Below are 25,408 nucleotides of genomic sequence, written 5' to 3' on the forward strand. Positions count from 1 at the left end.
GAAAGAAATCTATCCGCAGAGGATTTACGCGGTTCGTTTGCGAGAATAAAAAAAAATTGAAACCATTCGATTCTAATGATCGAAACAGAAATAATACTGTGAATAAGGGGGATCGCGATAAAAAGGATTCTAGTGTTTTTGAGAGCTTACTGTTGGCATTGATGACCGATCTCGTTGTTGGGGAAGGAAGGGAACATCCGTTCTAATGGCGTCAGGACCCAAGCACTGTTGTCACATTTTGTCCTACAGTGTTTCAATATTTTGCTTTGTTTATGTTGCTCAAGTTCCACGAAAAGGAGACCAGAAATCCATTCGGACTTGCAAAGGTCGGTACAAGAAGGTGAGAGAAAGCCGTTTTTTCTGCTAGAACACGAATCAAGCCACGAAAGAAATTTTCTGAGAGCTCCGGGTGCAGTGACCTTGATACCGCTGTCATCTCTAAAGTATACGAGGGCGCGAAATTTAAATTGCGGTTTGATATCCAGATAATCGATATACGCGCGAGATTTATCGATCGTTGATTTAAATCTGTTTAAAAATGATACTGACGTTTAAGTTCCAGCATTTAAAATGGGCTAAGCTTTCTATTAATGTTTTATGAAAATTTTGGATATAAATCTTAATAAATATTTTATATTTCCAGGCGCAAATAAGTAATCCTTACAAATGGGAAGGAAGTAATTAAAAATAAAATTGTCTCCCGTTGGTAGCCGAAGGAAATAACTATGGAAGAAGCCCAGGCAGTGCTGCTGGAGGAAATGGAAGGTGCACAATATATCACCATTCAAAGGGCTGATGGAGAGCCACTAAGTAAGAGTGTTCCTCTCCTAACATTAAATGGAGAGTTAATCTCTGAGGGAATGGTTGTTGATATGATCAATGCTGGTGTTGGTACTGATTATGGTACAGCAACGCAATATTATGAAGCAGATGACTTGTTACAGCATGAATTAACAGAGGTAACATTTTGCTTTATTGCGTTCGCATATCAAAGATTGAATTTAAATTTCGTGTACAGGAGGATCGCAGGCTAGCCGCGGCTTTGGTTGCCGTTCAACTACAGCAACAACAGAAACAACAGCAGCTTCATAATCAATCTCAACACGAAGATCCAACTCTACCAGATGTTTCACATTTAGAAACATTAACACCTGTTAATACTTATTCTATTCAAACTGTACCAGAATCGAATGCTCCGCCCGTGTATCCGACCTTGCAACCGTTCAAAAGACTCGCGCATAACGTAAAGCAGGAATTCATAAACGTTAAAAGCGAGTACGATATCGAAGTGTCGGCTGAAAGCGGCGAAGAAGCAACACCGAGTTCTGGACCAAAGAGATCTTTACCTCACAAAAAGAGGATTCCTCGTAAACTTAAACAACAAACTAAAAGAAGCTCTTCGCGGAAGGATGGCAATAGACTGAACTCAGATGCCATAAATATAGAATCGTCCGGAGATATGCAAACCCACGTATTCAAATGCGAACTGTGTAACTCTAGATTTAGTAGTCAATTAAAATTTTTCGAGCACCTTAAGGTAATTCAATTTCTGCGTATTTAATCGCGGATCGCGTTATATAGCGATCGAATCAACGATGCCTGCAACGATTTTTTGTATTTCAGGTGCACTACGAACCTGTGAAACAGGAAACGAGAATAGCACAAGCAACAAATACTAATATCACAATATCTGTACCGCAAACTGTTCAAAGTCTCGAGAACACTGTAATCGAAGAATTCAGTGAGCCCGAGGATCTCATGGAAGGCATCAGAGGCGTCGGTGAGTGACCGTGTATGGAAATGAGAATGTTGTTTATTGGTATTTTCGAACTCTCACGCTAAAAATGTTCACAGTGGAGGAAACTGGTGCTCATATAGACGATGAAACAGAATCCCCGCTATCTACCGTAAATAATCAATCGCCTGTATGGACTATTACCGATGTTACGGATCACGTGCATAGGGACCACGTTAAACCGCCGACCGTTAATGAGCAAGACTTGTATAAAAAAGAAAAAACCGACATTCCACAAACAACGAAAAAAAAGAAAATACTGAAAGCGCGAAAATCAAGTATGTATAAAAATTGTACATTTTCTTGTAAAGGTTTTCTCTTTGACCAATACACCTTCATATAATTGTTTATGCTCGTAGATGAATTGTCGTGTCCTCAATGCGATCGGTCATTCCACCATAAAAATAGTTTAGTGTACCACATGCGATCTCACAGTGGAGAACGACCGCATCAGTGCGAAGTTTGTGGAAAAAGTTTCTTCGCGGCTAGTGCTTTAAAGGTAACCTATTGCAATTAACGCAAGCATAAGTTTTCTCTATTAATCAGACTGTTGGAAATATAGGTTCACAAGCGCCTTCATAGCGGCGACAAGCCGTACAAGTGTGAAGAATGCGGTCGCCATTTTCGTCAATGGGGGGACTTGAAATACCATTCGACGAGCATCCATTCGGAACAAAAACAATATCAATGCGAATATTGTGGTAAAGACTTCGCGCGTAAATACTCTTTGATCGTTCACAGAAGAATCCATACCGGGGAAAAGAATTACCGGTGCGAATACTGCAACAAAACGTTTCGAGCGAGCAGTTACTTACAAAATCATCGCCGTATACATACCGGGGAGAAACCGCATTCGTGCACAGTGTGTAAAAAAGCATTTCGAGTGCGGAGCGACATGAAAAGGCATATGCATACACATTCTAGAGGAAGAACGGACAGACCTTTGAACAGGGTTATATCGAGCAAGAACATAGAGGATGAGAACGATAAAGGAGCACAAGCCAAAACAATTCAGGATCTCGTTAGGGATTTGAAATTAGAAGTGGAAGCAACAGGAGTCGTGGAAATTGTTCCGCCTGACGATAATCCCGAAAGCATTTTGCCACATGCCGGCGGGCAAACCTTGGAATATACTGTGACGACCACGACAGACTCGAACCAAGACAGGGATCCACTGGAGGCAGTTGTACGTACTACCGACAACATGTAAGTTCATTTGTTTTTATTCACGTTGTGGTGTTAAAAAGTGTACGAAAATGTTTTGCGTTGTTATTTTTGCAGGCAGTATTTCTTCATGTAACGTTTATTCGGAAAAGAATTAAAGGTTGTTTTTGTACCGTAACGCGCGATCCAGCACGCGAGATAACCTAACGATGAAACGTGAAAGGTCTATTGCACAAAGATAGTGCTCTGGCGAGTAGTGGACCTTCATTTTAAATGACTGATCGAAGTGCTATGCATCAACGCACTGCCTATGTAATTGTGCATACTGTACTTTCCAGTTTCTCTGCGATATACATTTAAGGAAACACGATCACGATTGATATGGCGTTTAAATAATATTCTTAAGACTGTTTTTAGCGAGAAACTTGTGAAAGTACAAAACAGAGAGGAAATCCTAAAAATATATATCAGTTTAATTGCATAAAGATATATATATAAATCTATAAATACAGAATATAATTGAAATTGGTGGTCGAACTTCAGAAGCGTATTCTGTTTATCTCGAGTGCGAACAAAGGTCGTATAAACATGGATTCGGAAACTTTTCCTTACCGAGGTATAAACATTTCAAATGTGAAACTAACAATTTTCGAAATTTGGGAAAATACTTCAAGGTAAACTTGCTCGATGGTTGATGAGAAGCGATTTTAGGTATAAAATTGAAAAAAAATTATTTCCTACGAAATAAACGAAAAGTGTTTATACTCTCAAAGGAAAAATTATCTAATCTATTTTGTAGGTTTTGTTTTAATCACAGGTAACAAGAAACGCTCCTAACGTTTAATTACCTATTCCATTTACACCCTGTATATATGTATGTACATTTTTAAGTCTAGGTAAGTTAGTCGTTTGTATCGCGAATCGTCGTTGAAAAATATATTTTTTACGTGAAGACATTTATAGAAACACTGTGGTCCACTTTTATTGCATTCTCCACATAAAAAAAATCTGTAGTTCAGTCTTAAATAATCGACGGTGTTAAAGATGGTGCAGGCACCGTGTTACTTGTATCAATGAAAACATGTAAAAGCTGAGCCATTTCTCTGGATTCGAGGGCTGCGTTGAGCTTTTCCGCCGCATCTTTGCTACTAATCCTGAAACGGACGGAGTGTATATAGAAAGTGGTGCAATTTATTTCAAGTTTTCGATTCGACTCTTCGCTAAACAACTGTTTTAAATCAATTTTAATTTTTGATATATGTAAATATAAAATGGAGAATGACGAGATTCTTCGAATTTATTACTGACAGAGTAATTGATGAACGATATTAATAAAATTATGTATCAATTATTTTCCTTGCATTACGTTGCCAATTATGTTCCTAAACATTTTTTATTATAATTTATATAATATACGATCGATATTTTAAATAAGATTCCGAAAGAAGAAAGTTGTCATTTTCTTTTTTTTTTGCTCGAACAAGAACGTTCGAAGCATTAAATGTTAATTTAAATTTAAATCGCTGATAGAAGAAACGAGCGAGAAAGAAGAGCAAAGTATATAATTTTGTTAATACAGAATACATTGTGTTTTACAAGTTGACGAATGAAATGCAATTGTTAATTGTAATATATTGTCAATATATGTCATATTATTTATACATTACCTGCGAGACCGTTTGGCTCTTTCCCAATCGACATAAAGATCTGTAATTACCCCGTGCAGCCTATCTAAAATTTCGTTATCCTTCGCCATTTGCGATTTGATTTCCGTTTCCTCCTGTAGCAACCCTTGGTACTCCGAGCACAGATTCTGTTTTGGATTTTCTTTCAACTCCCATTCCTCTAGCGCGTTTAAAATTTTTACTTTCGTAATTAATTTGTGTGCCGTGTTCAATCTCGGTAGCATTAACTCCACCACTCTGGATATACTGCCCTCCGCGACATCTGTGGGGATACTTTTTCTTTTACGTTCGGTTTAAAAAAATAGTCGACGCGTCGAGACAACGTACCACAAAATACATCTAACTTAATTTTTCTCTTTGTTGCTTCTCTCGTCAATATATCTCTGAGAATTATGATACTCGATATATTCTCCCCATGGAAAATGGCGTTTCCTTTTCTAAAAATTACTAAAATGTTGAGACCAGTACCAGTAAATTGATTACAATGAAATTCTTATGAAATAGACTTACGGAGTAAAAATTAATGCGTAAAAAAAAATTATTTAATAATAAGAAAAAAATAAAATTATAATTAATTTTCAGTTATCCATGAAAATTAACTACAACGATAATTTTAAATTGACTACAATGAAATTCTTATGAAATAGACTTAATGCGTAAAAAAAATTATTTAATAATAAGAGAGAAAATAAAGTTATAATTAATTTTCAGTTATCCATGAAAATTAACTACAACGATAATTTTAAATTGACTACAATGGAATTCTTATGAAATAGACTTAATTCGTAAAAAAAATTATTTAATAATAAGAAATAAAAAAAAATTATAATTAATTTTCAGTTATCCATGAAAATTAACTACAACGATAATTTTAAATTGACTACAATGAAATTTTTATGAAATACATAGACTTAATTTGTAAAAAGGAATTATTACGTACTTGTACGTGCATTTCAAGATTGTGCCCACGAAAGACGAAACGTACGTTAAAGTAGCTTCGCCTTCTTGCAAGTGAGGCCTTTCAGGAACATCGGGTAGTATCAAAGAAAGCCAGGCGTGCATCTAGAGTACATCAAAGTATATTTAATCTTTAAAACGGATTCGAAGGGAAGGATTAGATGTTTAAGAATCTACCTCCGCAACGGTGAAGCTTCCAATCAGTTTCAATTCGTTAAAAGACTTTCCAGAGAACTCTGTGTCGTCTGTTTCGTGTTGTCTTACGTGAAGGGAAAGGGCGTATATGGGTATCGATATTCTACGACAGCATTTCGGCTGTACCTAAATTGCAAAGAGGTTTACTGTATTATATAATTTAAAATATTCAAGTATCACGCTTTACATGCTTTATGTACAAGAGAATTGAAAGTATACCTGTGAAGTTACATAGATTTGTAAAACACCTGGTTGACCTTCGATGGTTCTTAATCTCATTTCAAGATGATTAGTATTCACCTATAAATAATAATCAGCTTAAAAGTACCTTACATTTCAGTGTTCTCTCTGTAACTTATGCTTACTTGGCAACGATAAGTAGCAAGAACAAAATTGCCATCTCTAGGATTGCAAGCAGAGAGGCTGACTACAGCACTATTGCTCTCCACATCCAGTAATTTTATCGGTGTGTCTGATTGAACTAAAATATTGTCTATCGGGGTATCAAGTTCTATGGATAGCGAATACGATGCGTCTTCTTGGTTCAAAACCATCCTGGAACCGATTTCTTCAGTCTTCGTTGTTAAAACGTATCCATGTAAAAATAACGATTGCATTACCTATGATTCACTGACAAAATTAACGGCGCCAAAGGGTCGACAGTAAAATTAGCCGCTTCCTTTTCTTCGTTAAGTTTCTCCTGCAATTGCTGTATCTCTGCTTTCAACTTGATCAAACCGTCATTTTGATCAGACTCCAAGAGTCCAGGTGGTCTGGTGGTCAAGCCAAATATCCGGCCTGAATACGTCGTAACCAGAACCTCGGGATACTTTGCAGCTCCAATTACACCACCTACCACCGAACTGATACTCTCATTGGCGTTCTAAAACACGAGAGTCCTCAGCGATAAGAAGTCACGAACCACCACGTGTAAGTACATACGTAACGATAGCGAAAGGACGGTGACGTGTCTTCGTCAGGAAATGTGTACACCTCGACAGTACCGTCTTGCCGACCGACAAGTATATCCAAACCGTCTTGCAATTCGTAAGTGTCCAAAGAAGTGACCTCGGAGCCTGTCACGTTCAGCAACCAAGTGATCCTCAATGTTTTGTTACCCTGAAGTATCAGTAAACCTATCCTGCCATCCATGGTTCCGACCAGAACACGGTCTTTAGACTCGACATCACCCTCTCTATAAAGACTATCGTCAGAAAGCGTACGAGATTAAAAACGATGTGTAAAGTAACGGAACATCGAGAACCTGTATAAAGATAGGACCGTAGGCACGCTTGGTAGCCTAAGAACCGCTGGGCTCTTTGTTCCATGAAGGACTCGTACCTAGAAAAAGTAAATCGATTAGAAAAATGATTGATCGTGACGCGATGAATGAATTAATTTTACCGCGCAATCTCCGCAAGCGAGAATCGCGTAGACGGTAGAACCTTCGGCGGGCAAAAGTACAACATCGTATAAGGTTTCACCAGCTAAATAAGAGTCAGCGTCTTTGCAATCGTGGTATCTGTGATAGAGATCCCGAGCACATGCCGCAAGATGCGGTCCAATCACACACCTGAGAGTTTCGAAACGAATATTAGGGGCTGCAATCTTATAAAACGTGATAGGATTTGTTAGAATTTATCAGTGCTCACATCGCTGAAATGGGATCTATCAGATTTGTGTCGAAATCTAGGAACAGTTTTCCTTTTTTCGAGTAACCCTTCACGGTGTTTCCGTGTGCAATGTAAATCTTATCGCGCGCGGAACCACCCAGAACTAGTTTATTAATCTTCGGGCCGGGCAGAGACTTGAACGACAGCTGTAGCTCGCCCTTCTTCATACCTATGTTAAAAATTAATTTGCCTGTTCAGCAATTGGGAACATTAGCGGCGTAAAACTTGTATAGAACTTACCGTAGACGTGTAACACGCCATCGTGGTCAGCAACAGCAAACTTCTGAGTTTGTCTATGCTCCGACGCGGAGAAAATCTTTGTTGTGCCTCGAGATGTAACACCCACGGCTGTGTAGTCTATTCTCGATAATGGTAGAGTCATTTCGAACGATGAAACTTCTCAGACGGTGTCACAAATTGGAAAACACTTTACTTGGTCGCGATCATGATCAACTTTTCTCAAGCCTCAAGGACAGTGAAATGGTAAATGATTTTATAAGACAGAAGAAAGATGATAGATCATCGTGGTATTCGATGAACAGCGAAGCCTCGAGACATCATTGCGAGTGCACATGCGCGACGATCAATTTAACCATAGCGACAAACCATCACAACAAACTATCCTTTGTGCATAGCTTTATTTTTCTGTAAGAATAGTTTCAAATAAAGAGATGTATGCTTTTTTAAGTGAAATGAATTTAGAAAATGAAGAAATGCTTGAAAACATTGGATTTTTTTATATTAAATTGCAGACATGCTCGATAGACCTTTGATTTGAATGAATTTATTCGAACGAATTGTCGATATAAACTCTCGAGTATTTCCTTGGATTGTTTATAATACATTTACAATTATTGGTCGAGGCTAGGGTTGGCAGTGTAAAACTTCAAAACTCCCAGTTCTTTCCTTAAAAACCAGTGTAAAAACTAAACTACATTAAATGTAAAGACTCCTAGAAATTATGTAGTTGAACCTTACGCTACATGTGATACTTATAAAAATATATGTTACAAACAATTTTTTAAATCAGGCACATGTGTTCTGCAAATATAAAGTTATTGGTAGCATAACCATAAACATTAAAAACATTAAATTATTTATGTTTTTATTATGAAAAATGATAACACAACGATCCTCTTATTCTGAATTACACGGTTGTTTACTTTTTTCCTTTAAAATTGATCAGCGATCTAAGAAAATGTTTCCTTTGCGAGCTGATATAATTTCGAATCCTTTCCTTAGATCATTGACCGAGCGTTTAAATAATCAATCATTCTTTCAACTGCAAGGGGTTAGTATTGTTTCATCAGCACCCTTAAAATTAAATGTTACTGGTACAAATTAGTCTTTAACTGGTGTTTCATGTTTCAGAAAGAAGTACACTTTAATTTTAACAATTTTTTATTTCGTTCATCCTATATTATTCGCGTCCATTGGACACATCTAACTGAAGAATAAAAAATATACTCTGATCTAAGGGGTTGTCTTTGATTACTTATATCTAAAATTTGCACCGGCAGGGAATTGAACAAAATCGATAGTGCCAACCACGATCAAAACCATTTGCGACTGCAAATACAATTTCTTTCAAAGCGACAGATCCTGGAGGAGGGTGCTGCTCGTTCAACCGCAAGTTCTGTATCATCCATCTGCTTAACCCCTTCCCGTGCTTCGACGAGTCTGATTCGTGATGAAGATTTTGGCCCATACATGAATGTCACGAGCCAGACTCGTACGCCATAAGAATTGGTCACGATTCTTATAATCTCTGTTAGAAAGCAGTTTATCACCAGTCTAGTCTGTTTACCGCGCGTTGACGCCTACGCCCACGGGAAGGGGTTAATATTTTCAAATAACTTCTATCTCCGAATACGTTCATTCCGAATAGTAATCATTTAATTTCTATACCCTCCACACATATGCTCCCTTTCTCACCCCCAAGGTTTCCTTCAGTATCTAGTTCGAGCAGCACCGACTCCCGAATCTGCGTAAACAGGGTCGACTGCAAATGAAAAATAAAATCCTCGACGACACGAACGATTCTGGCTAATTGGCGACAGAGACGGGTGAAATTTTTATTTGGATAAAAATCACGAATAACGAGTAAAAGAAAACTGAACTTTTTGTTCGTTGCCGATCGACAACGAATTAGAATTCGAATATTATACTCAACATTGAACTAGGGAAAAACTTAAGTACCTAAGCAACCGTTCAATCGAATAAATGTCGCGAATAAAATCGCTGCCCGTCCCTGATTAGCGGAAACGAATGGATAACGGAGAGACGGCGATACTGCACGGTGAGAACTAACGACAAGAACCGCGGAACAAACGTGTATTAACATCGTACGAGTTCGCAACCCTAGGCTCGATCGACGCTGGTCTTAATAGCCAGCGAAGGTGCCTGGCGGCCGTGGAACGTCGAAACGGGGGTTCCCGTCGTAGGAGACCTGCGCACTGAACCCGTGCTTCCAATCGGCGGTGTAACGGACGATCTGCAGCCTTCCGTCCGGAAGCTGGACTCTGTATTCCCCGCGAACGATATCGCCGTCGCTTATGGCGTTGTGGGAGTAATCGTTGCCGAACGCGTCCTCCTTCACGGCGTAGTTGAAATCGAACGGCATGCCCGGCTCGTGGTGATGGTGATCATGCTGAAATCAATTCCTGGACTTAGAACTAGGGTCCTCGAGTTTCTTCCCTCTCGCCGTTAGCCCCAGAGAAATCGACTGAGGAGTCGTTGAGTTACAACTAGCAAGATAAGGATACGAACTATGCAAAATATTAGGTGAAGCTACTCGACGCTTTTTAAGATATAAATAATTAAAGTGGGACAATTACAAGTTAGACTATTTGCAAGATTTTGTGTATTTTTGTATTGGGAGAAAACATGTACCAATTAGGAGAATCGCCTTCACCAGGGTCTAATGACCCTCACGTAAGTGTCACGGCCTGTTATAGATCGTACAACACTTACAGAACAATTCAATCTATTCCAATTTCCAACACATTTTAAGATCTAAGTAATTAACGTGCAACAGTTGTAAGTTAGCTTTGTATTACCCCATCGACTATTCACGGGGTATCAAGCAATTAGGAGAACCCTAAAATTAGACCCTTTGTAAGTGTCAGGGTCTGTAGATTGCACGACACTTACAAAGAGTTCAGTTTATTGCAATTTAAACCGAACGGTGATACTTATCGACGATTCACCGTGGTACGCGAGCATCGTTAGACCCTGACGAAGGCAATCGCTACTTACTCCACCAGGAGTAATGGTGTTACTGGTAGGCCCAGTCGGTGTTCCATAGTCTGGGAACTCTGGGGTGGGTCTCGGACCTGTAGGTGGATATCCCTCGCTCGGAGTCGGTCTCGACGACGGGAATTTCGTGACTGGCTTGGTACTAGGATAGGGGCGCATTGTTCTTGGATATGGTGTTGTCGTGGAGAAGGGGGGCCGTGAGGTCGAGGGTTTTGGGAACGGTACTCGAGGTGTATCGTAATTGTAACCCTTCGTTGGCTCGGGTGGCAGGTACGTGTTACGTCTCGTTCCGGGAGGTAGGTCGCAAATGACGTGGACCACTGCCACGCAGAGTATCGTTATCTGTAATGAAACACTTAATGGACGTCTGGTTTTCTTCTGTTCACATCGCGGATCTCTATGAAGACCTGCTGCATCTGATATCTGTGGTTCTATTTAAGGTCTCTGCTTAACACATTGACCGCCCCGTACCTTTTCTAGGTAACATGTATCATTGCGATGTAGCTAAGATTTTCAAGTTCAAAAACTGTTTCAAATCGTTCTATCGAACAGCCAACGTGTTAAGACGATAAAGTATATTTTTTCATTCGTGCTGAAAATTTTTAAAACTAGTTCCTTTACAAACATCGTATCTTATTACATCACTATCGACGAGTAAATATTTTTTTTCCATTATATACGAAGTAGTACTTTAGTTTCACTCTCGAACCGTTCCAGACCCTCGTCTAAATTTACGATTAACGACTACCAGCACAGATCTAAACTGGAGAAATGCCAAGACGCTGGGCGAGGTTTAAGCAGATGACCTGCGAGAAGAAAATGATATCGAAGATTGTTGATCATAGGAGAAGGTAGAAGAACCATTTACGAACCGTAGTGGAAAAGTAGAATGATTGGAAAATTGAAACAGTGCCGCCAAGTTTCATCAGTTCCTCGTGAACGCAACCATCAGAGACAGGATTTAAGTGTCTCTTCAGAGATAAATGTCCTCCTACTCTATCCTCCTACTCCCATTTACACAATCACATTCAATTACCGTGCAGTAATCGGTTGACGCGCAACTTTTAATGGTACCGCGTTTCCTCTCTCTAACAAAACGCGTGTCAGCTGCAGATAATCGTGATGAGAATGTAATGAACTGTTGGCGTGTCGCAAACTGATGTACCAGATTTGGTAACAGTACGACAGATGTATAATGCGACGGTCGAGGCGAGCGCGAGGATTAGGTTGAACGCGGGCAACGTTTTCCTCGATTAGAAACTGAGAAGATGCCCTCGCGTTTCGCAAGTTTCTATTAGACCGCGTGTCATAAGCGACAGTCACGGTTAAATGCGTGTAAACGCATCTAATCAACCTCCCAAGACAGTGCTTTCCCGGTGGTCTTCGATAGAAATAAAAACATTCAAGTGTCGACGATCTATCGCGGAATGAAGAAGTCGTTCGAAGCGATTGAAGTTCAGATAATAGATTTTCTGGTCAATGGTGGCGGGCTAAATTCGATACAAGTTTCGTCATAATATATTCAATGGAAAGGTTCGTGCAAGAGAAGGTTAATAATACGCGAGAAGTTCTATTGAAAAAAAGAAATCATTGGGATCAGAAGACACTGAAAAGAATAAAGAGTACTTAAAGCGCGAGATAAGTAATTGTGCGGAGTGTTTCACGCTGCGAATGTGACGCTTATTTACAGTTTCGCAACGATTTAATTACACGTCTTCCGCCTCATTTCTAATTCGCCTCTTCGCTGACTACGGTGCAACGAAATGCGTGCGAAATTGTTTTCCCTGGACGGATTTTGTCCCCAGTTTCGATTTCAGATACGATGATAATCTCGAGGCGAGTTTCACGCGCGTTGAAATGATTGTTAAATAAATTAGACACACTTTCACCGGCGAAACTCAGGGAAGAAATTTATCAAGTGTAAAAAAATCAAAATTTGTATCAAGATTATCGAATAACGAATAAAAGTTAAACCCGTCGAATAAAACTAAAAATTTTAATTACAGAACGAAATGGAATTATGTCTGTAATGAGTTGCGGTAACTCGATAATATTTTGCGATAGTAATTATGCCAATTACGGTGTACCGTCTTGTGTTGATTCAACTCGACGATGGCAGGAATTAACAATAAGAAAGTTAATTAATTTACGAAACGTCAATCTACGCGTTGTAGCTAATTACATATTCTTGCGGCGAAGATCCAACCTTGTTGATCGCGGACGGGGAACAAGATGAAACGCGTGGTTTCGAAGACTATGATATCCGTGAAAATAAAGTGAAACGGTTGGTGTTACAAACTGCTGTTGCTTCAATGATGCATCTTGATTCAGATAAAAATACTCGGAGCTCTTTATGCTTATGTGTGAAAAGACACCAGGTCCGTTTCCCTTGAACAGGAGCCAGCCAAAAAGACGGGGAGGCGAGAAAAAAATGAGAATATTGCAAAATAATTCGCAGTCCCGCGGGGAATATTAAGTAGCCTCTCTCGCTTAGAGCCGCCGCTCATTTAAATTTACTAACTGCAGAGAAATTCAGTTGGCATCAGACTTACACCATTGTTTCAGCAGTTATTGTTTAACGTTCATTGCCACAGCCAAAGTGATGCAAATCCTTTTAAATCTCGAAGGACTACAGTTTTCATGTGAATTACATTATACAGCTGGAAGCACGTTTAACAAAATCACGGGGAATCGACGAAAGTAAACGGAATGATCGTTAATAAAAATAAGGGAACTACTGTAAAATAAAAATAAGTCCAACTTTATCCTGTCTATGTGCAAGCACGCGTCCTCCATTGTTGCAATTATCTCTCCTACAAAATGTCCTTTTCTTAACGATCGTAACAATCAGACGACGAAAAGACACCCATAAAACCTTTCACGCAGATATATTGCACGTTCCAGGGATCCTTCGAGAGAGGACATTGCTCCACAAATGAAAAATGTTCATCCTGCTGGCACAATTACCAGCGATAAAACTTCAGCAGTATCCGTAAATCCATCAAGTTTCGCTTCAAACGTTTATGACCTCGTTGCGCAAAAGGGATCATACAGCTATCATTATCAGATGTCTTTAAACTTCAAAGAATAAAACGCTGCGGAATCTTCGCGAACCGAGTCTAAGGTGTGTTCTGTCTCCAAGGAGGAGAAGAATAGGACCTGCTAAACTGAGTCGTGTTCCACGAGTCACGTAACACCAAACACACTTTCTATTACGGTTAATTAGACCAAGTCGTTACGACAGCTATTTAGAATTAAATTATGCGATCGCCTGCAACCGAACGAGACACAGCGTATTGTAAACAGCGACTCTGAACTTTTAAACCCTTTGACGGGACAAGGAGTTCAAAGAATACGAACGATGCAAATTTCGAGACTTCGCCACGATTCGTAGCGATTCAAAGAGCTCAAAATATCGTTCCAAAGACTGTGACGAATTAAATGGAGGACTTAAGTAGCCACATCAGGATTCCCTAGCGCCCGAGGCAATTGGCAAACGTATGCATATCGATAAATCAATTACGAGGGTCCGTCGCGTGATTCATCTCTCTCCTGATTAATCGCAGAATCCGCGAAGAGTATACGGCACTGAGGAATAACTCGCGATAATTTGTTGACACCTCTCCCCCGTGGACACGTGAATTGAGATTTATGCGTCACGAGGTTCACCGGTTGGGAGGCTGTAATTAATTATAATAATTAGACGGCCGAAGGAATCGGTGTTCACGGCTTGGAACGACACTCCTCGCGCCTCCTCGGCGTCGCTTATCACTTTTCACTCGCTGGGACTACCGCTGGGGGGACCGTGTACTTCTCGAGCGCTCCTTTGGTAGCAAAGTACAAATTCTTTTCAGGAATGCGATAAACCAGTCACAGTATCCGCCGCGAATACTGATGATTTTCTCGCAAACGTTTCTCTACGAAAGTTCCTACTTGCTAAATACGCTAGCAAAGTGGTTTAGTTGTGATTATCGAATTTTAAAACTCGAATGAATATTATTCGGTTCAAAGGCACGTACCTGAAGGTAAAACATGACGTGAGGGCAACAATGTTGACCCAGGCGTACTGAAATTAATTCACGCACCGCTTTTCGGAATGTGCCACTGCGGGAAATAGAAAGTCAACCCTTTACAGAAGCACCGTTACAACATAAAATGGAGAAAGAAATAATTGTTGAAACGCGTATCGAGAATTTCCAGAAATAATGTACGACGCGGTGGAGAAATTATAGTTTCCAAAGGCATTAATTTAAAGGAAGCGTAAATTATCGCGAACCGATTTCATGCGCGCTTTACGACATAAAGGGTTGAATAGACCTCAACGACATTTCACGGTTAACCACACCCTGACTTCGGTACGATTGTTCGTAGCATTGCATGCATACACACCACTCCCTGTTTGAAATCACGAGTAAAGGAACTCTCGGTTGTTAAATAATCTTTGAAATCTTCGCCGACAGGATCGATCGATTATTCGCTCGTTCTCAGGACCAAAACTCTTAATTCCCATTTTACCGACTTTGCACCGTTAAAATAAATTTTCACGACGATTTATAAATTACAAAATTTGTTATATTCGAATTTCTTGTAGCGGAAGTTAAAAGGGCCACCAAAGTGCAATATTCGGCATGTGGAATTCTCACTTGGAGACAGAGACGAGCAAAATTTTATTCGAATAATTACGAGATTCTATAATTAAAATTTTGATCTTTTTCATCCGTACAATTTTGCTCGTTCTTGCCTGCGAATATCCTCTATACGTGTTTCCTCGATAAAAATCGAAACTAGAATTTTTTTGGTTGTTGCGAGTCCTATATCCACGAGTACAGTATCCTTCCCAAAGGAATGCTTTTCTTGTCACAGAACAACATGAACGAAATCATTGATAAAGCGAAGGCAGTCCCCAAAGTTCTCACAGAAGACACGTAACACTTGACAGAGAAATTAAAGATTCCTGGTCCCGTGAAGTATCGGGATTAAAGGAGCACCGTGTGTCACCGGGGGATGGACGGGGGGAGGGGTTAGTTCGATGAAGTGTCGCCGAGGTCTGACGAAAACTATACGTCTCTCGAGCCGCCCTTAGAGTCGGACCTACGTCGGATACACGGATACGGTTCAGATGAGGCACGTGTCTCGTTGTATACAATATCGTTGCACTCCGGCACACGGCTGTGAATAAAGTCAGTACGTAACTGCTGGGCATGCTGGCAGGATGGGTTTATATAGCGTGGCTCTAATAAGATGATACTTGAACGCGTTGGGACCGGGGCCCCGATGAACAGAAAGGGGGGACGATGATGCGCGTTGCCTTGCTTCGTCTCACCTTGCCTCACCTTGCCTTAGAACCTTGCCTGGATTGACCCGGAGAAGGCGAATCCTTCGTTGCTTCTCTTCACCCGCCGAATTCTGGACGACTTCTTTCTCCAGTTTGGCCATCGAACGTCGCGGGGAGTCCCAGACGCGTCTAGGGGAGTTCTTTACCCGCCAGAGTAGGATAGATTTTAAAAGCGTTGAAACCGTGTTTACTTTCTTGGTAATGTCGGAACTGTTTTAATTGATCCGCTGGAGACCAATCTTGCAAAATTAGCGTTCGTGACACTAATTGCCACTGTACGAAACTAAACGATAGCTTATAGTAATACGAATAAAAATTGTATATGTTCGTCTCTGCTATAATTCATCGCTGATCATGCCCGGAGTCTCCGTTTTAAAATTGCATCTCGATGCTTCTAATAATCGCCAGGAATTCGCAATCTTTGAACGTGATTACATTGGAGCGTAAGAGAGACATACTCTCGCCTAGCATCTCTTATTAAGGATCTCTCATTAACAATTCAATAAGGCATCTGCGTGCGTTCGCAGTAAATGGGATCGCCATTTCATCGAACACGGAAACCATCAACGGAAAGAAGAAGCAGCTCGGGGGGCGCATCGCGCAACAAGAAATTCTCACAACGAGTAATCGAGATGCGCAACGACGGGGACAGGAATAGAAATCGCGTCTGTAGCAATTTCCGAAGATAATTTCGCGTCGCGGACCGTGGAAAAAGTTTTCGAGACCCCCGTAAACGTAACGTGACAAACCGCCGAGACGTATTTCGTTGCATCGTGGGAAGGCTAATCCGGATCAACGCGATCCAAATGATCTTTCGAGCCGCGCGCTGACTTCTAGCCTCGAAGGTGCAGCATGAAGAAGTCATTCCATCGATTATCGTGCTACGTATCAGAAAGAATTTGATATTTCATAGGTGTTCTCGAACGCTTCATTGATGCGTCGGGGCCTCGTGACACCTTTCGGCGATCCTCTTTCTCGTGATAAACCACCGGTGAAACTTTGTAATCGTCAGGTGATATCAAAGTGGGAGATGGTCCTCGTTTTTACTTCTTTGCTACCTATCGAATAATAACTGACAAATCACAGAGTCTTCCTTAAGGGCGGAATTTTTTGGGGGATGATCCTGAATGCCAAAACAAGACGAAAGTGAACAATATTTCTGCACAGAAATTCTAATCGCCGTGCTTTATTCGAGAGAAAATTCCGTTCGTCTCCAAAAAAAGCGTATTTCTCGTGGGATGACCTAATATTTTTGCGAACCATCCTCGGCGCATAGCTTCAGCAGGCAAGCGGAGAAAGGCACGCGCGGGTACGCACGCTCGGAATTGCTTGGCGAGCAATCCGCCTTCTCGCCCAGCCTTACGTGCATCCAGCAAGACCGAGCAAGACCAGGTCAGGGCAGAGTACTTGGATCGTTACTTCAACCCTTTCACGGCCGAGGAGATGCCTAGTTTCTGCGTTTACGCTCCAACGCAGCGCAGTTTTGAAAGTCGAAAAGAGCGGTGAATCTTACGAAGGGGGCTTCTTCATCGAGGTATGACGCGCATTTTTCCAACGGGCTTTCGTGTAACAATAATAGAGCTTCGAACGCCAAAGACATCGCATCGTAGTGGTTCCTAATTTTGTAAAAAATTCTACACGTTTGTCGAATTCGTTGGCAGTCTGCACGATGACATGGCGTTTCGACACCGGCGGTGTTATAAAAACAAACGTTTTCAAGCGGTCTGGGAAATAAAAATCCAGAGAATGTGCAGCCCGGGTAATAGGTCCTGCACAACCTACTCATTTGTTAGAAGATCATTCAAGAACTGTCTAAGTACTCGGCTGAAACGATTACGCTAAGCATAAGCCGTAAACCATATACGACGTACAACATCCGATGGTACTTCTTCCAATAACTTATGCAATTGAGTGTACACGTTAATGAGATTTACGAGCAAATACGTTTTTAATTGGTAATTAATCGTTGTTGCTCAACGACAACAAAATTCTGCCTATTGGGACATTCGTAATAAAGTTTTGTAATTTTAATGACACTAAACAAACTTCCTTAATTTATTAACACGTATCGTCTGGACGTACCGAAACGAGTTATTCTCCGTAAAATCCAACGAACATTGCAAATAAGACGCCGTTTGGTCCAGTTTACACCGAGCGTACGCGCGACGCGTCAAACGTTATTAATTACTTCTTCGATAATTGGCCGTTCGATCCATAAACAACTCAGCAGCGAGCTTTGTTGCAAAACAGAAAAGTATCGAGACCTTAGGTCCGATTCGACCTGACATTTAGATCGTCGGGAGCCTAACCCTGAATAAATTACAATTTCGATTGGACTTATATGTTGTACACGGTGAATCGCGTGACTGGCACTGGTTTCACTAGCTTTTCCAACGGCAGAAACAAATAAATGGTACAACACGCACGGTGAGTCTTGTTAAAAAAATTTTCTCGCACGAGCCACTGTCAAGCTCTGATTCGAGACGAGAGAAACTAAAATCGAATTCAAGAAGTAATGGAGATAACCACGTGTCTCTTAAAGATGAGAATTATTGCCTGTATCCAAAGAACCCAAAAAACGTATTTCTGTAAAGCATCGTCCACTTTCGAGTCGGATGAATATGGTGGAAGATGCTGGACGTTGCTCGTGGGAAGTGGTGCGGACGAACGTTGCGAAACAATTAGTCGGTCGCTTTGATCGATGTGGATATCCAACGCGAGTAGGATGCGTTTTCGATTGCGAAACTGGGGAATGTTGCTGCACGAATTATTGGATAATTGCGAATCGCGGGTACGCCCACCGTGACGGGATTCAGACAGAAGTTCGACGACGCGTTCGCCGGTATCTTAGATGGGAATCGCGCGAACGGCCTTCTTCGAAACCGCCGTGTGGGTGTCGAACGATTCCGCGTACACAGCTGCCTAATGGAAAACGATGTTTTATTATTGCTAACATCAATGGGAAGCGATTACACGTCGCGGTAGTGGAACTTATTAACCGTAGAAACTTTAAACCTAACGCGAAAAGCTTGGGAGCTACTGTGCGTCCGCGAGAAGTTGACAAGTGAAAGGAATTTCGGGTCTGATCGGTGCGTGGGATCCCCACTCTAGTCGCGTATCGTCGCCATTGGTCGAAACGACGATGCGTCGTACGTGGAAAGTGGGGGATGGGCGGAGCAAACGAAGTACTAGCCAACTTCTCGCAGATACACAGTAGATGGAACAGCAAAGTTCCTTTTCCCTTGCGAAATGGAGCACGCGCTGGAGTCGGTTCTCTTTGGGTGAAAGCGCCGGAATATTTTAAGGACGTAACACGCACGATATTGTGTATAAAATTATGAAACGTGAAATTGAAATCGCGTTAAACAATCGACGAATTTATTCTCATGCCGGTACCAGGAACGACGAGCGATTTCTGGTTCGCGCGCAAGGGAGACGGGAGCAACGAGGGGGGAAAAGAGACGACGCCTCGGGTTACGTAATGCGTGTAAAAAGCGAAAAACTGTAAGATCGAACGATCGTAAAGCCGCCTGAACGCGAACTAATTGCATCGATGCTGTCGGGCGATCGTTATGTCCGCGCGTCATGAGAAAGTTTTCTCTTCCACCTTAATTTTTCCATAGTCATCAAGGCTGCGTCGCTCTCCTGCGAATCACTCCCTGAACTCGATGGGAAAGGTACACCTCTCATCGCGGAGCGCGTGTTTTTCTAATGGTCTTCTCGCGAGAGTCCGACGATCGGATCCCATTGCGATGGAATTTTAGACCAAAGTGGGGAACCGGCCAGCGTCTTTTCATTCAACTGTTGCAGAGGTTCCCAGACTTTCTACGTTCGTGGCGCCTTTTAATATACCGTTAATCAGAAAAGCTCGAGACGCGTATTTTTTTTATAAAAGCTCAATCGTAAAGAATTTGCCTTTATAAATACCGAATATCTTCAAAATTTCTCACAATTTTTTGTTGGGACTATTCCTCCCTCGAGTCATTAACTGCTTGAAATAAGTGTCTGAGCGAACGTCACAACGCGTGTGGGCGTTTCGTACGATTTGTCTTACTGTGCTAGATGCATAGATTGTGCAGAAACTCGGCACGACTGTCGTTGCGACTTTTCACACTATTCCTCTTGCAAGAAATAGTAACGCGTATGGGTCGTTTAACATTTAACACGCCGATTAATTATCGAGTATGAAATCTGTCGGATGTCAGCCGCCGTGCAATACTCCCCCGACGCGTCGGCGCTTGTCATAGTTCTCGAGTACTCCGAGGAGGATTAAAATTGTGGGAGCTGCTGGAAGATCTGAATGCCGAAGTTGGCACAAGAAGATCGCGTAAACGTGTTACGCAAATCATTAATTCGATTCGTGTTTTCAATTTCTTGAGGCGTGCAGAAAACAGTTCCCTCGGATTCATCATGCGAGTAGATCTTATTGAAATGCTTGACGGTCCGGCCGTGACTTGTTAAACGTACGAACGTGCGCGAGTTAATTGCCAAAGTGACATGAATGACAGTCCTCTCTCCGCAAGCTCCTGTGTAAATCCTCCCTGTTCATCATCTTCCACCTCTCGTCTCTATATTACATGCATCGAGTGAAATGTTAACTCCCGCAATCTCTTCATTTGTTTCTCATTCAAGTCGATAAATAATATCAACCGTTCGAAGTGTTTCAGCTGCTGTTTACAACCAACAACTCCTTGGACGATTTTACAAACACGTCGTAAAATGAATTTGTTGGTAATCTCCAAATTCATTTGTGCTCTAGATTTCCAAATAGCAGAGTGACGAATTTATCCTGAGCACCCCGGTCGAGTTCAAGTCCATTTCACTTGGGTCGAATTCTCCAGTTGCAACCAGGATTCGCTCGATATTCCGGGAGCAGATCGCCCAAAAGTGCATCCAATTCGGCGATCGACTTTCTTGCAGCGACTTTTAGCGGTGCCGCGATCAGAACGCCGTGGTGTGACGGAGCACCCAGATTCTTGGCAAGCAGTAGGTCATCTACGACTAGAACGAAGTTTTCACTTTCATCGTGACCGAGGGAATGCCTACCTGGATGCGCAACAGACAAAGGCGTCGCGGCAATAAGGTGGCTAAGTATGACACGCAACTTCGACAGAAGATCGGATATTCATAACCTTCCATTGAATTCGCGCACTCGTGCGAACTCTACGTTCCACTTGGCCTCTTCCTCTTGGTGCCCTGATGTGAAACCGCGATCCTCCGGTTCCGAGCAGGCCGCTGGAACATCGGCTGGACGCGGTCGTCCATCAGAACCTGGAAGCAGACCAAGTTGAAGATCGTCTCCTCGCAAGAACGATCTCAAACTTAATTCTTGCTCGTGGAAACAATGATAAAGCAATTTTTATTTGATCGATTTAACAATTTACGAGTCACTTCCATTTGGTGTTTGTGAAAATTGTTGTTTAAAAATTTAACTAGATTTCAAGTAGCGCTGGATTTCTTCACGCTTCCAACTTGGAAAGCATTCTAATAGCCGGCAGCCGTATTATTTAATCTAAAAAGACAGTGATTATGCCATTAATCGTTAAATGTCAATGTCAAAATAGTCGACTGATCACTGGGTACGAAAAAGGAAACTAGTGATTTTCATAGAACACTATGTTGAATCGGGGACAGGACGTACGTTTAAGAGCGTCGCGTGTTATAATAGCAGAATGCTATTAGCATTATAAAGCGCGGTAAGCTTGGATGTTAACAGCACCGCCTGCTTTACGAGTAACTCCTCCTCGTTACACTTATTAATTCTTGGAATCGAAAGATACTTAGGACCGTTGAAAAAAGTATGTTTTGAAATGTTCATTAATTGAAACATTACGATTGTTTTCATACGGTCCGTTATCGGTGGAGTATCATCGTTTTACGGACTACTATACCACCGGCGAACGCCGGGCTGTTGCAACGTCCGGTTTATAGTTTACTATCCATTCAGTTTTGCAAAGCATAAATACTATTTGAACGTCAATTAGAACAAGAAATCGCCTTAATCTTCTCGCTCGATCTACCAGCGATTTCGTCATTGACCGCCAGAAGGTTTTCTCTCGCTCCGTTCTGCCGAATCCTCAACAAGCCCGCCGCGGTTTTTCAGGCGTTGCAACGGCCACAGGTCGCATATTTCGTGGAGCATCTAGACAACGGAAAAGTAGAACGTGTTCTCGTCGTCCTTTATACCTCTACGTGAACCGCATCTAGGACATCTTCATTCTCGTTTCGTCTCGCGCGCCTTCTTTCTAACCCTAGCTGTTCTCGGCCGCTGCTCGAATCATTCGAAACGCTCCTGACATTTCAGGTCTCCTCAACCTTAAAGTCTCGCCACCCGAGACCGTGGTTCGTCGTCTGCGTGAGCTCTCTTATGTAAGCCGTTGATCTAAATTCCCGTCGAAAGGGAGATTCTTCGAAAGTAGCAAGGGCTATCGTTAGATGAACACGATCATGCTCCAACTGTTTAAATGGAACCTACTGAAACGACTTCGTAACTCTTCAGGGGTGAAACCGAGGGGTTGAAGTTATTTAAGGTGCCTCGGATTGGTAACCAATGATCTATGACGACAGTTCCTGCACTCGCCACCAGAGAGCTACGGTCAACTTGTATCTCTCTCACAAGTACTCGACCGATCGTCTATCAAACAAAAGATTTCTGAAACTTTTTCCTGTAACACTACGGGGTTAAAACTCAACCAATAAAACACTATAATCGCTCAATTTTAACTGCTTTCGTTTTCAAACTCGAAAATTCGAACATCAGATTTAGGTATGCGAATCGACGCGAAAACTAATTTATAGTCGCTTTCGTTTCAATCGTCCGTAGATTTGTATTTGCATACCGATCTTGTTCGTTAACAGCGACGCAGCAGTGAACTTTTACTTCGCCTTAAACTTTAAGCACACAGCAACCGCGCACCGGTCTCTTTGTTTATTCTCATAAAAGAGGCTAACAGAGGAATGCTATTATAGTTCGCCGGGTTATCGTCAATCAGTCTTACTCGGGGTAATTAAGTGACTTCGATGCCAGCTATGCACGCGAAATCGAGGTTTAAATCGTGACCCGTTCCGTCGTTTCTGTCTGCATTTTGACGTCACGAGACCACTACCCGAAATGCAAACGCGAGACATTTTTCTGACATACGGATCTTTTGCTCTCCTCCCCTTCCGCGTAACGGGCTTTTTACGTCATGCATAAAAAATTATATAAAAAGAGCCAAGTGCAACAGTTATTTTACACTCTTCATATTACTTTTATATCTTTACAATTTTCTGCACTCGAGCGGCGGAAATCAGAGGATTCTTGTTCCCCGTTGATTCTCGTTAAACGTCCGTAAATAAAATCCGATTATGGTGGTAGGGTTCCAGAATTCTGTGCTCCCACGGCATTCTCGTTCCTTCAAATCAACAGTTGCGTAAACCGGGGACGACGAACTCGTCGCCGCTTATAATTTCGAGCGAATTCCAATTTATGTGCCCGCACGTTCCTCGCCGGACGAGAAAGGAAATGGCGTAAACGTTTCGCGGGCGTTTTATGTACAATGCCGGCCATAAGTTCGAAATCGGTAGACGAAGAGAAACGAGATCCTTTTAAGAAAAAACTGAACGTCCATAAACAAACCGAGGAAGTGTCATCTGTGCATAAAGACTAACGAGAAACATATTTTACATTTCATGCAAAAAAGTTCTTTTCGGCGATCCCAAATTTTTAGCCGGTATTGTATGCGCATACGTTCTTTAAGTTAACGAGCCTCTTGAAATCAGGAACAATAAAACGCGAGGGCATTTAAGCAAACTTGTTTATCTGGTAATAAAACAAATTCCGACCGAACGTGTTGCGCAACAATCTTACTCTGCGTTCGACTTCCTTCAGCGTCCGCCATTTTCATCTTCAGGTATTCTTCGTTTCTCCACCCACGAATAATCTCACCGACATTTCCAAGTTTGTAAAATCGTTGTTCTTAGATGGGTCGCGCATCGGTGCGTCATCGTCATCTTTTCCAGTCATTATCGATGTCGCTGTAATTGCTTTACGACACGCGCGAAACCGCGCGTCATTCAGCGCCCGTGAATTTATCGTCATCCGCGCGCGAACGTGGACGCGTACCCTCGTGAAATTTATGCGAAACAGAGGTGAAATTGAATACGACTGTTCGACATTCCCCGAACGTCAGCCGGCACAGATTTATGAAATATTGAATTTCACCGGACGGATTAACCGATTGCTGCGTCGCTGTGACGAAACCGCGCAACCTGGACAATGAACCTTCCAATTAAGTTGCAAGATTTATCGCGCGTTCCGAATCTAGAATGATGCGAGACTTGAAATGATCAATTATCGCGAGAAGAAGTCATGGCTATATCGCATTTATAACTTCGAGTGTATTGCTCAATCGTCGGCCGGGCAGGATGAACTCAAAAGGACGCGAATTAATCTTTCGAAGCTCGGCGCCCAAGTGTTCGATGACAGTCACCTGTCTGGAAGCTTTATACTATACTCCGTACCGAATCTATCGCTGAACTTTGAAGACGACGCAGAGAATCGAATTTATCCTGTATCGTCAAATTTGTAGATCGATTTCATTACAATTTTATACCTTGCTTTAACAAAATATAGGAAATTTTGACGTTGACAATGCCACTATTCTAGTTTCGTTCAGATCGTGAAGAACAAATTGATTCGTTTAGCACGTTACACTGTTAATGGGATCGTGAACGAATTTCTAACACGTCTCTCGAAGATTTATAGCCAGCGTGCAGATAATCGAGGCCTAATTTAACTAGAATAGAATCAATTGTTATTTCTACCACTAAACACACACAATGTGAAATTCTAATAAGGACTCGAGCCAAGTTATGTCACAACAATCTTACCCTAATGGTTCGGGGTACAAAACGATCGTACCTTGAGACTCTACCGTGGAATGGATTATGCCTTCTATTCATGTGTTCAAGTTCAGTATCCCGCATAAACAGCAGGCCCCCATTAGCATCGCACGCTTCTGGAGCATTGCGTTCACCGCGGAAAATGGTTGACGGCGAACCGACGTGTCGCGTGACTTCCACAATGACCCCGTGATTCGATCGTCGAATGCTTGAAATTTGATTCTCGATATTTTACAGAGAAAAATCAGAGCCCGACGAGGCTCGTACGACTTCTGCTGTTCCTCGTCGATAATGGCGGGACATGCACAGAAGGATCGATCGAAAATTTTTGCATGGATTCCGTGCAGAGCTGCGCGAAGGATCGCTGGTCGGAGCATCAAGGCAGCGGATTACGGATCACGTAACCTACGAAGAACGATCTCGGAGCATAGACTTTAAGATCGAGGAGGATGAAATGTCACGA

The 25,408-nt window shown here is 41.8% G+C and overlaps 3 protein-coding genes across 4 annotated transcripts; 1 reads left to right on the forward strand and 2 right to left on the reverse strand.

Annotated features, from left to right (window-relative positions):
- The first annotated feature begins 190 nt into the window (after positions 1–190).
- LOC122400094 (zinc finger protein 271-like) lies at positions 191–3,925 on the forward strand. Of its 2 annotated transcripts, none has more exons than XM_043401330.1 (8): positions 191–326; positions 644–959; positions 1,019–1,537; positions 1,624–1,780; positions 1,855–2,073; positions 2,155–2,294; positions 2,358–3,001; positions 3,077–3,925. In XM_043401330.1, the coding sequence occupies exons 2-8, from the start codon at positions 726–728 to the stop codon at positions 3,093–3,095; spliced, it is 1,932 nt and encodes a 643-aa protein (XP_043257265.1). In that variant the 5' UTR covers positions 191–326; positions 644–725; the 3' UTR covers positions 3,096–3,925. The 2 variants fall into 2 exon arrangements, with proteins under 2 accessions (XP_043257265.1, XP_043257266.1); XM_043401331.1 differs by having other exon boundaries at positions 218–340.
- Positions 3,926–3,947: 22 nt separating this feature from the next.
- On the reverse strand, positions 3,948–7,851 carry LOC122400093 (Bardet-Biedl syndrome 7 protein-like). The gene is made up of 13 exons (XM_043401329.1): positions 7,710–7,851; positions 7,449–7,638; positions 7,201–7,369; positions 7,061–7,137; positions 6,739–6,991; positions 6,417–6,679; positions 6,162–6,351; positions 6,016–6,096; positions 5,779–5,922; positions 5,585–5,706; positions 4,972–5,081; positions 4,627–4,906; positions 3,948–4,113 (listed from the first exon to the last, which is right to left on the reverse strand). The coding sequence occupies exons 1-13, from the start codon at positions 7,849–7,851 to the stop codon at positions 3,981–3,983; spliced, it is 2,154 nt and encodes a 717-aa protein (XP_043257264.1). The 3' UTR covers positions 3,948–3,980.
- Positions 7,852–9,852: 2,001 nt separating this feature from the next.
- On the reverse strand, positions 9,853–14,761 carry LOC122400169 (extensin-like). Its single transcript, XM_043401481.1, has 3 exons — positions 14,747–14,761; positions 10,728–11,069; positions 9,853–10,119 (listed from the first exon to the last, which is right to left on the reverse strand). The coding sequence occupies exons 1-3, from the start codon at positions 14,759–14,761 to the stop codon at positions 9,853–9,855; spliced, it is 624 nt and encodes a 207-aa protein (XP_043257416.1).
- Positions 14,762–25,408: the final 10,647 nt, after the last annotated feature.

This window comes from Colletes gigas, unplaced genomic scaffold, assembly GCF_013123115.1.
Source record: "Colletes gigas isolate AHSC1104 unplaced genomic scaffold, ASM1312311v1 Colletes_gigas_Sc00016, whole genome shotgun sequence".
Lineage (NCBI taxonomy): Eukaryota > Metazoa > Arthropoda > Insecta > Hymenoptera > Colletidae > Colletes > Colletes gigas.